Raw genomic sequence first — 12,000 nt, 5'->3', positions numbered from 1 at the left:
AATCAAGGAAATGAAAGATGAGATTTTTTTGAAGGGAACCGTTTTGAGTTGGCATTCATTCATGAAAAGCTGAAGAATCGCATTTAAATTTCATCTTCACTTTATATGTCACTTCATACATAATTTGTTTTCATGTGTTTTCATTTAATCTTTATAAATCTGTGAGAAAATCCAAGATGTTACTCAGGTGACTGTGTTGTGATCTGTTTACATACTGTCAACATACAAGGTATGTTGTGTTGTTGTTGGTCACTGGGATCACCTGTACCGCAACAGTTTGTTCCAGATGAGATCACTGTCTGAGATTAGCTCCTGACTGGGATATGGTAACTGCTCTATTGACAGGGACATGAATTATTCATCACAAGCAATGCGTACCAACCATGTCTCTCTCTCTCTCTCTCCCCTAGGTAGCAGCTACATCTTCAGCTGGAACGGGAGCATTCAGCAAGTCTTTATACATAAAGACACATGAGTCCTGTGGGTATTCATGCACATAAATCTGAAATGACATCTAAAATAACAGTAGTTTATATGCATATTTCTGTGAACTTGTTCAAAATATATATTTGTGTGCATTTTCTGCAGCCCCTGGCCTGGTGACCAATCTGACAGCGTACGCTCAGAACCACACCTCTGTCATGGTTACCTGGTTCTTGCCACACCGCATCAACGGCCTCATCACAAAGTTTGCAGTCAAGGCAAAGCATGCTCGCACAGGGCAGACCGTCCGAATGCTGGAGGTCAACGCGGAGGACATCATGACTGGAGCGCTGCCTCACTGCAATGTACTGCATCATTGCGTCACCCTTTGTCTTTAGAACTGTTAAATGCTCTTTTTCTGTCAGGATTTTAGATACTACAGAGGCACAAGGCTGGTCATTTGAACAACATAAGGATAAAAAGTGCATTTTATCCTTAAGTCCTTTTCTTTCTGTTTATCGTCTGTATGATTTCGTGCATAGGATGCAGCTGATATCCTCTCTCGTGCGACTGTCAGTCCCGTGGAGATAACGGCATCGTCTCCGCCCGTCACCCTCTCCGCTGTGCCCCCTGCAGCCGCTTGGAGTGTGCCCATATCAGTGGGAGTCGATCAGCTACGACCTCACACTTCCTATCTGTTTGAGGTGTCTGCCTTCACCTCTGAGGGAGAAGGACAGACGGCCTCCACTATGGTCCGCATGCCAGAGTCGGGTATGGGAACATTTAAAAAGCATATCTGTTGTTCAGTTTTCATATCTGAAGGCAGCATTTACAATGCTGGCATTAGCTTTTTATCTTCAGTGTATTGAAATTATAAATAATTCTTTTTGTGCATGCAGCTCCAGAAGATCCGCCACAAAACTTTGCAATATTGAATATGACGTCTAGATCGATGTCTGTCTCCTGGAGCTCTCCCAACATCATTACAGGAAGGTTCACCTACGTGCTCTACCTATATGGACCTACAGGTTATTACATATGGTCTCAAAAACACACATACAGGGGTGTATAATCCACACTAAATATGCACGTTTCTTTATTTTTTTATCTTTATTCCAGGTTTTTTGTACGAGAACAGCACAGGAGACATGCGTTTTGCTTTTACTGGTTTGACCCCCTACACAAGGTACACAATAGAAGTCCGAGCAAAGGCAGCTGGAGAGACGGGACCAGCAGCACATGAAGACATAACTACACCTGCTGAAGGTGAGGACATTCAAACTGCTGAGCCCACAAACCTAATTAGAGCAATAATTGAACAAGCTTAGCAGCACATGGTGGCATTAAAGAACAAACAACTACAGAAAATAAAGGCAAAAGTCAAAAATAAGGCAAGAAAATCCAAAATATTATGTATGTGATATGTGTAACTCTGTCTAGTTCTGTTTGTGTGAGCAGCTCCCAGTGCAGTGCAGGACCTGGTGGCAGTTGCTGAGGATTCGGTTTCAATTCGTGTGAGTTGGAGAAGCCCTGCACAGCCCAACGGTCCCATAACCCAGTACAGACTGCTGGTCCTGGTAGATGAAGGTCTGCTGCAGGACATCACCCTCATGGGAGAAATGGTAAGCCAGATGTTACTGCCTAAATAGCTCTGTAGAGCCACAGCTGCTGACAAATCAGAATTAAAGTCCGAGTCATTTCTGTTGAACATGTTGGATTAAATTGGCCAATCAATCATACATAGACTCAATGAAAATATTCAACATAAGCGAGTCTGTGGACCTGCAAAAACATGATTTTACTGTGTAAATGTTGAATACAAAGCTTTTTACTTCAATTTTAGTGATAAGTGCTGCCAAAATGTGAAGAAAAAAACACAGATTTTATAGTATAATGTTATTTTAGAAAAATACACACCACCGCAGTCTCAAAATCAACATTTGGTCCAGAAATACTGGCGATGGTTATCATGAGACTGTGCAGCACAGGTTTTCTATTCATTTATTACACACCCCCATGCAAACTGACACATTTCCACCTCTAGGATTTCAATCATTGGGATGATTATAAAAACATCTACATCTACAAACTGAAAGCCATATCTGCTGTCTTCTGATTCAAGTAGTAATTGCTTCAATAACTGATGAGTCAAAATGAATGAAAATCACTGCTTTTTTTCAACCTGGGGTCTGTTTTCATTTGTCATTTCATACATGTGAGTGATGGAGAAATGAATTTTCGACATAGCTCCAATATTTAGCCAGGCAGGCAGCTTCACGGCTCACCTCGCAGCTCAGCTAGCGAAAAGTATGGGGCAACTTGCCCCCATACTTTTCGAGATTTGCTTTCTAGCGTCCTGAGATTTGGATACAGACCACAACAAATGGCGATCGCCAAGTAATGTGGAGGTTTTCGTTCACTTCTCGTCTCTAGTATGCTGTGGGATACTTGTTGAGACTATCCGAGCCAGTCAGTGTGGGGAAGAAAAGCACGTTGGGGCGAACTTTGACGCGGGGGGGCAAGTTGCCCCATACTTTTCACTAGCTGAGCTGCTAGCTGAGCTGCCAAGCTGCCTGCCTGGCTAAATACTGGAGCTATGTCGAAAATTCATTTCTCCATCACTCACATGTATGAAAAGAGATATGAAAACAGACCCCAGGTTGAAAAAAAAAGAAGTTCCCCCTTAACCAGAAGAAATCAAAGACCTTCATATGAAAATTATATAATCATTTTTTCCTCTCTTTCAGAACACAACTGGTTTATTTGAGGACGACACACTCCCTCCAGATGTTTTCAACAGCCCGTCGCGACGTAAGAGAGATGCTGAGCTTAGTCTGGTCACATCACCGCCGACTTTCACGCCTACTGTTTCTGACCGCACGTTGCACACTGATGCATCCACCTTCCCACACCCTGTACTCAGAAGCACTGATCACATCGCTAATACCAATATTCAGCCAACCATTGACCCCATGGCCACTGACAAACCCAGCCCCAGTTCCAGCTTGCACTCCGACAGCGCAGATACTCAATCTGCAGACTCCATGGTCTTTGCCACTTCTGCGTTTTCTCTTACGTCTGTGCCACATGCTACACTTCCACCCTGGCTGACAAAGCAACTGCAAGCTGGGGGTATGACTTCAGACTCCTCCCCCTTGGCCCTGACCCCAGGCCAGCTCCGCTTGTCTACACATGACGCTTCAATTACAGGACACTTTTCAACACGCAGCACAGCGGTGTCTGGTACTACAGGTGGGAAGAGCGCTAACTGTAAACACTGCTTGTCTTAACTCTGCTTTGCCATCACATGGATTCTTATGAAAAAAAAACTCCATCGTTTAGGTGTTGATAAATCTGTGTGTGCATGAATGCTGCAGGTGTGACTGTGAGAGAGGAGGTGATGGACGTTTTGTCTGAGGAGCTGTCTTACTTGGTGTCGGATCTGAATCCCTTCACTGAGTACACATTCAGGGTCACTGCTTCCACCACTGTGGGAGAAGGTCCTGCTACAGATATCACTGAGAAGACCAGGGAGCAGGGTGCGTGGTCACAAAATATATTAAGGGAATTGAAAGATGCAAAATCAGTAAGAATTCCTGTGTGTTTGATGATGTCTTGTGCTGTGGGTGTCTTTTAGTGCCCAGCTCGGTGCTCGACGTGTCCTATCAAAATGTCAGTTCCACCTCCATACAAGTGAGCTGGGTCCCACCACTCAATCCCAATGGACGGATCACACATTACACCGTTTATGGCCTCAAACTGCAGACTAATCAGGCAATGGAGTGGGTTTCTAACACTACCAGCATATTGATAGCAGGTAGTGTTCATTCTGTGTACACAAATATACAGGCTACTTTTTAAAGTCATGTTCTTTGCAGCAAATATAATGTGGATAAATGTCAGTTTCTTTTTTTGTAATGTTTAGATTTGGACAAGTACACAGGCTATAAGCTGCGTGTAGCGGCATCTACAGCTGTGGGAGAGAGCTCTCTGTCAGAGGACGATTACATTTTTGTTTTCACTTTAGAGGACGGTACGTGCTGAACACTGAGTGTAGTCATGCATAAATACAAAAACAATTATGTGACTTTCACAGGTAGAAGCAACACATATTAGATGGAAAAAAACTAAACGAAACTTCTCATGTTATTGGATTTCTCTCACCTGGTAACATCAGAAGTTTAAGTTAATTTATCACCTTCGCATGCATAATTTGTATAATTAGATTTTTTGCTAGTTCATCAGCTGCCTGAAAGGTCATTTATTTTTTAGCTACCTGTCATAAATCATGTTAATTTCTCCTGTTCGTCACCCTCAGAGCCTGACTCCCCACCTGTGAACCTCACTGTGGTAGACACCAGCCCCTCTACTGCCACGCTGCTCTGGTCTGTGCCAGAGAAAGCTAATGGGATGATCCAGCGTTACGAGGTCCTGTATGAGAACGAATCCTTCTCTGCATTGGTGAACACATCATATAACAGAGTCTCTTTGACCAGTCTGAAACCATTCTCCCATTACAACGTGTCTGTGAGAGCGTACACGCGTTACGGCCACGGCAACCAAATGTCAGACACTTTATACCTGCTGTCTGGAGAGGATGGTGCGTTGAAGGGTGCACCCACCTTTGAAAAAACACACTTATGAAAGGCTTTGCGATCAAGATCAACTGTACCAACCACATTTTCTGGTGTTTATTCCTTCTCCAGTGCCAGGCAGTCCTCCATATGGCCTCTCCTATGAGTCGGTCAGTCCCAGTGAGGTGAACGTGACCTGGCAGCCTCCACTGATACCAAACGGGGTCATTATTGAATACAGTCTGGCGCTTTGGAACTCCAGCCACTACCTGAACCTCACCTCCCCGACCAACTACATCCACATCACGCATCTGAGGAAGTACACAAAGTACCGCGTCACGGTTCAAGCACACACACGAGTCGGGCCAGGAAACTACAGCAGTGAGCCACTCAACATCACCACACTTGAGGATGGTGAGAGGGACGGGCGAAGGGGAAAGGGAAAAGGGCGAGGGTTTGTTTTCAGTTCCAGGACGCTACACGATTACAGCACGACCAGTTCAAAGGGCATCTGATTAAGTCTTTTCTTCCTCGGTTATGTGTCTCTGTTTCAGCTCACGGTACTGATGTTACATCACAGGTGTCTTATTCCATGTGACGCACGTGTGTTCCACCAGGACTGAGGAGTGCTGAATCATTAAAACTAACGAGTTTTTTTTTTTTAGGTCGATATCTACTCCTGTCTGGTGTCTTCCTGCGAGACTTCCCGGTTCCTGATTTGCACAGTACTGAATATACAGTGCCTTGTGAAAGTATTCGGCCCCCTTGAACTTTTCAACCTTTCGCCACATTTCAGGCTTCAAACATAAAGATATAAAATTTTAATTTTTTGTCAAGAATCAACAACAAGTGGGACACAATCGTGAAGTGGAACAAAATTTATTGGATATTTGAAACTTTTGTAACAAATAAAAACCTGAAAAGTGGGGTGTGCAATATTATTCGGCCCCCTTACATTAATACTTTGTAGCGCCACATTTTGCTGCAATTACAGCTGCAAGTCGCTTGGGGTATGTCTCTATCAGTTTTGCACATCGAGAGACTGAAATTCTTGCCCATTCTTCCTTGCAAAACAGCTCCAGCACAGTGAGGTTGGATGGAGAGCGTTTGTGAACAGCAGTCTTCAGCTCTGCCCACAGATTCTCCGTTGGATTCAGGTCTGGACTTTGACTTGGCCATTCTAACACCTGGATACATTTATTTGTGAACCATTCCATTGTAGATTTGGCTTTATGTTTTGGATCATTGTCCTGTTGGAAGATAAATCTCCGTCCCAGTCTCAGGTCTTTTGCAGACTCCAACAGGTTTTCTTCCAGAATGGTCCTGTATTTGGCTCCATTCATCTTCCCATCAATTTTAAACATCTTCCCTGTCCCTGCTGAAGAAAAGCAGGCCCAAACCATGAGGCTGCCACCACCATGTTTGACAGTGGGGATGGTGTGTTCAGGGTGATGAGCTGTGTTGCTTTTACACCAAACATATCGTTTTGCATTGTGGCCAAAAAGTTCGATTTTGGTTTCATCTGACCAGAGCACCTTCTTCCACATGTTTGGTGTGTCTCCCAGGTGGCTTGTGGCAAACTTTAAACGAGACTTTTATGGATATCTTTGAGAAATGGCTTTCTTCTTGCCACTCTTCCATAAAGGCCAGATTTGTGCAGTGTACGACTGATTGTTGTCCTATGGACAGACTCTCCCACCTCAGCTGTAGATCTCTGCAGTTCATCCAGAGTGATCATGGGCCTCTTGGCTGCATCTCTGATCAGTCTTCTCCTTGTTCGAGGTGAAAGTTTAGAGGGACGGCCGGGTCTTGGTAGATTTGCAGTGGTCTGATACTCCTTCCATTTCAATATGATTGCTTGCACGGTGCTCCTTGAGATGTTTAAAGCTTGGGAAATCTTTTTGTATCCAAATCCGGCTTTAAACTTCTCCACAACAGTATCTCGGACCTGCCTGGTGTGTTCCTTGGTCTTCATGATGCTCTCTGCACTTTAAACAGAACCCTGAGACTATCACAGAGCAGGTGCATTTATAAGGAGACTTGATTACACACAGGTGGATTCTATTTATCATCATCAGTCATTTAGGACAACATTGGATCATTCAGAGATCCTCACTAAACTTCTGGAGTGAGTTTGCTGCACTGAAAGTAAAGGGGCTGAATAATATTGCACGCCCCACTTTTCAGGTTTTTATTTGTTAAAAAAGTATAAAATATCCAATAAATTTCATTCCACTTCACGATTGTGTCCCACTTGTTGTTGATTCTTGACAAAAAATTAAAATTTTATATCTTTATGTTTGAAGCCTGAAATGTGGCGAAAGGTTGAAAAGTTCAAGGGGGCCGAATACTTTCGCAAGGCACTGTATTCCAATTAATTCACCATCTCTTACCAGTCTGATAGGTCGCTTTGTAGAATGTTACTGGAAAGTGTTTCTCCTGCCTCTCAGCTCCAGGCACTGCTCCTCAGTTCCTTAAAACTAGGAGGTTGTCAGACTATGAAGTAGAGTTATCATGGCAACCACCACTTGAAGCCAATTCAGACATAGTCTTCTACATTGTCAGAATTTGGTAAGTTTTGAAATATGCTTTATTCTGCCTGTTTGACAGTAAGAAGTTTAAAAGGAATGCACAAACATAATGCAGCATGAACGGCTGCTCTCTCTGTTAGGAATGAAACGTTTGAGCAGGAGCAGAATGTGACGGGCACATCATTGATTATTAATGTGGACTCAGAGAGTCGCTACAATGCCTCTGTGTCCAGCTGGACTAGACTGGGAGATGGAGGAGTGCTGATCTACATCACCTTTACCACCACTGCTGCAGGTACTGGATAAATACTATACAATTTTTTATATCAACCTTATTGTCCTCACTTACAAAATGATGTTTTACTATATATTAGTATGGTGTATTTTTTCCACTTCCTGCTTTTTTGACTGTAATCTCTTTGTCTGTTTTGACTTTTAGAGCCATCTGACCCACCGCAGAATGTGACATTTGTAAATGTGACGGCTTCCTCGGTCACACTGATGTGGTATCCACCCACTGAACCTAATGGGATCATCGTACACTTCACCATTTACTATTCTCACAACAGTAATGTAACCGAACAGGTGAGGCACACATACCCATGTAGAGAGTACAGACAGTTCACATATTAATAAACCTTTCAGATGAATAAATTTAAATCAAAAAGAGGTCAGATGATTTTGTGTAATGGGAAATGAGCATACTGACAGTGATCACCCAACTTTGCAGTCAGCAGGTTTTCTATTTTTGGTTCATTTTCATCAATGTCATTAACCTTGTCTTCAGCTGTTATGAGCTTTAAAAACTCACCTGTTACCACCGGCAGACTACCAGACAACAGATAGGCAAAGCCAGTGACTACAGCTGAAGCAGTCAAAGTTTGCCACTAAAAAAATAATCTTTGTATCAGGACAGAGATCTGATTAGATGGACTGGAAATCCATTTGGTGTGTAGAGGCAAAACAATTCTAAAAAAAAATGCCAATTGTAGCTTTGTGTTTTCTCAATCTGTAAATAGCTAAATAATGCCAACACGTTCCTTGTATCCACTTTATAAGGTAAAAACATGTCAATGTTATGTTTCCAGCTTTCTCCACTAGCTCCCCAAAAGAAGCCAAAATATCAATACTGAATAAATGAAGTGAGAAACATGACAAATCTAGCCTCTGCCTCATAACTCATGGTTGTCCAGCGCCTTACTGAGACGCTTCACGTTGGCTTTATTTTCTCGTTTGTCATCCGTTTAGATATACAGCACATTATGCTCTGTCTGTATTAAAATAACCCAAACACTTTTTTTTCTCTCCACAGAGAGAGGTTCCCATGTCAGATTTACCTGCTCGCTCCTCCTCTGATTCACCCTTCATCTACACTCTGACTCGGCTCATTGGGGGCTACAATTACACCTTGTGGATGACCTCCAGCACCATACAGGGTGACGGAGGAGTCCAGTCCGAACCACTAACAGTGCTCTTACCGGAGGACGGTCAGTCAGACACACACACTCAAGCACCAGCATACACGTACCAATACAAACTAGATAAAGAAAACATGCATACACATAAAATAGCTAGTAATAATCGTACACAATGACTCAGAGTCCCACTGGAGGGCCAGTCGGCACACTTTTTTCAAAACTCTTCCACCTTAAAAAAAAATTGCATAAAAACTCTGCGATTGAAAATGTAGCTTTCAGCCTGTTAGTGAAAGGAGATAACTGTCAGTCGGGCAAACTGGTCGCCTGTGACACTGTGCTTTGAAGACAGCCAGTTTGTGCTTGATGAAAATTGTGAGGGATTAAAAAAACCACAGGAAAGAGAGCGCCGAGCCACTTAGTTTGATGACAAAGGGGGAAAAAAGCACAAAGAAAGTTCAGACTAGTTCTTGTACCAATTACACTGTTGCCATGGAATCTGAAATGTGTGTATATGCAAATTATAATTAGCTTTGTTTTTGTAATACCCAGTGAAAGAGTTTATAAAACTGATCTCTTTGTTTTTATGTGATTTTGGGAAAAATGGTGCAGACAGCCACCACAGACTTTGTCACATACAGTACATATTTTTTTTTATTTTTTGTTGACAGTTTTCACCTGTAAAGTACTCTCTGTCCCTGAATGATTACTGCTTGTATTGACCCTGTATCTCTGCCTGTGCTCTAGCTGCTCCACTCTCAGCCAAGCTTCGGACCTCCAGGGCACCTTGTCTCTCCTGCACTGCCAAGCCCAGCAGGGGCTCACTCCCCTGGGCTCAGACCCCCACACACACCTGGCCCCCTCACACCTCCTCATTTATCTTATGGATCTGTCAAGTTTTATCTCCCATTTCCCCTTCATCTCCCCCCTTTTTTTCCTGCTCTGTGTACCATTTCCAGAGGAGCTGAGATGATGGACAGGATGAGTATTTTTCTTCGTCTTTCTCGCTTTCAGTCCCAGATTCTCAGTGTGCAAATTTCTCTCCCAATTGCCTCTGTATATGTCAGAATGGACTGGTGATTTTATTGTCTCTGTGTCTGGTTACTGTACTGTTTTGCTAAGCTGTGTTTCTGTGTTTGTAAAGTAATGTCATGCTGTATTGTTCTACTTGATGTGCTGTTTTTGCTGATATTGTTAACTACATCAGTGCTGACAGTAAATATGAAAGATGGAATGATGGCGACGATAATGATGTTCATTTTCCCTGACGTGTCAGAGTGTGTATGGTTGATTGATGTCTGAATTTGTTGGCTCTCAGTGTAGTAAACTCACAATGAAAAACTCACTGTTTCAGCTAGTCTTGTCACTATTGGTTAATATTATTATCACTTTTATACTTTTCTCCTCCTTCAGTGCCAAGTGACCCGGTCAGAAACTTCTCAGCTCAGATCTTCAGCTCCACGACCATCATCGTGAGCTGGGACCCTCCCCTGGAGCCCAACGGTCGTGTCCACTACCTGCTCACCTTGCAGGAGGCTGGCATCTTCCCAAACACGTCCAGTCAAGGGACTCCAGCTGTCAACAAGACTACCAAACACGAGACGCGCGACAATATTTTCCTGTTCGTCAGACTCAGGAAGTATTTCCCTTATGTGGTTACTGTTACCCCAGCAACTGAAGCTGGTGTTGCGTACAACCACACCCTGACAATGTACCTGAGGACAAAGGAAGATGGTGAGTTTATCTACACAAACATTTACTTGTGAGTTTTTATTTATTGAAATCATGACATATGCGTGGGTGTTTCTCTTTAGTTCCAAGTTCTGCTCCGCTGCTGGTGTCCACTAGTAACCTGTCTTCATCCTCCATCGATGTGGTCTGGCAACGCCCTCTGGAGGCCAACGGGGAGATAACAGAGTATACCCTCACTCTATATGGGCCCGGGGGCTCCAACACAACACAAACCCCCAACACCTCTTTCATCCTCACTAACCTCCTTCCATACACAGCTTACAATCTCACCATTACGGCTGCAACGCGTAAAGGCTCAGGGCCTTATCTGCTGCTGCATCTACACACTGATGAAGATGGTTAGTTTTGGAGCAGGTTTAAAATTTCTCCAACACTGTAATGACTAACAGCCTTCTGAATATCTCAGTCTATCGTCTTCTCTATCTGCCAAACTGTGTGTTTCAGGGCCCATGTCCCCTCCCCTTAACCTGACTATATACAACCAAACGGCCGTCTCTGTGTGGCTGAGCTGGGAGCCTCCTCTGGAGCCCAATGGAGTGGTGATAAAGTACGGATTCCGGATCCGGGACCTCATCACACACACCGTCACACATCGGGTACCGTTAATTTCACACACTGAAAGCTGTTCCACAATAACAATAAGACACACACCTACACACAGTCCACAGACCCACTCAGTACAAGTACACGGGGCGGCAGCTAATTTCACACTCCAGATGCCACTCAGCAGTAACGTTATACTCACACACATGCACATATGTGGGCTGAAACACAGATATTATCCACTCCAGTAATCAAGATTGGATGATTTAATCTCACATGCATTTTTTTATGTGTGTGTTTGTGTGCGTGGAAACAACTGTAGAATTCCTCTGGTTCGTCGACCACAGAGTATCTCTCAGGCTTCAGGCCTCATAGCTCCTATGAGATCAGTGTGTACAGTTACACCAGAGTGGGCCACGGGAATCAGTTCAGCAGTCCTGTGACCTTCACAACAAATGAGTCAGGTAAAGTACACGTTACACTCAGGACATACAGTAGCCCACATTTGTATGCTCAAAACATAACAATTGCAGGTTTGCAAACATATAAACAGCAATTAGTTCACATGCATAAAAACAGAAAGTACACAACTCAGCAGAGGAAGAACTTAGAGGTAAACAAAACAAATTAGAAAAGACACAATTATCTATGTCAGCGACCAACGCATTGCTAACCAACAAGGTTTGCTGCTACTTTGCTTTTGTTTATTATACAGGCAAATTTATTTGTGGTGGCATGATGACACATGAAACATGAAATTCA

At 43.4% G+C, this 12,000-nt stretch overlaps 1 protein-coding gene across 4 annotated transcripts in view; it reads left to right on the top strand.

Moving 5' to 3' along the window:
• The window catches only part of ptprq (protein tyrosine phosphatase receptor type Q), a 47,460-nt gene that overhangs the window by 19,139 nt on the left and 16,321 nt on the right, over positions 1-12,000 (top strand). For 3 of the 4 annotated variants that reach the window (XM_051951441.1, XM_051951444.1, XM_051951445.1), the window contains 20 exons: positions 411-480; positions 589-788; positions 966-1,194; positions 1,323-1,451; positions 1,543-1,689; positions 1,882-2,045; positions 3,171-3,675; positions 3,801-3,962; positions 4,061-4,240; positions 4,349-4,456; positions 4,742-5,023; positions 5,130-5,411; positions 7,448-7,568; positions 7,669-7,823; positions 7,968-8,113; positions 8,841-9,015; positions 10,357-10,677; positions 10,758-11,033; positions 11,140-11,291; positions 11,561-11,702. In XM_051951441.1, the coding sequence (XP_051807401.1) occupies positions 411-480; positions 589-788; positions 966-1,194; positions 1,323-1,451; positions 1,543-1,689; positions 1,882-2,045; positions 3,171-3,675; positions 3,801-3,962; positions 4,061-4,240; positions 4,349-4,456; positions 4,742-5,023; positions 5,130-5,411; positions 7,448-7,568; positions 7,669-7,823; positions 7,968-8,113; positions 8,841-9,015; positions 10,357-10,677; positions 10,758-11,033; positions 11,140-11,291; positions 11,561-11,702 (3,946 nt within the window). The remainder of the gene's footprint in view (positions 1-410; positions 481-588; positions 789-965; positions 1,195-1,322; positions 1,452-1,542; positions 1,690-1,881; positions 2,046-3,170; positions 3,676-3,800; positions 3,963-4,060; positions 4,241-4,348; positions 4,457-4,741; positions 5,024-5,129; positions 5,412-7,447; positions 7,569-7,668; positions 7,824-7,967; positions 8,114-8,840; positions 9,016-10,356; positions 10,678-10,757; positions 11,034-11,139; positions 11,292-11,560; positions 11,703-12,000) is intronic. The other variant, XM_051951442.1, reaches the window with a different exon arrangement.

This window comes from Acanthochromis polyacanthus, chromosome 8 (assembly GCF_021347895.1).
Source record: "Acanthochromis polyacanthus isolate Apoly-LR-REF ecotype Palm Island chromosome 8, KAUST_Apoly_ChrSc, whole genome shotgun sequence".
NCBI lineage: Eukaryota > Metazoa > Chordata > Actinopteri > Pomacentridae > Acanthochromis > Acanthochromis polyacanthus.
The sequence above is the reverse complement of the archived record's forward strand: the minus strand, read 5'-3'. Positions and strand labels throughout refer to the sequence as shown.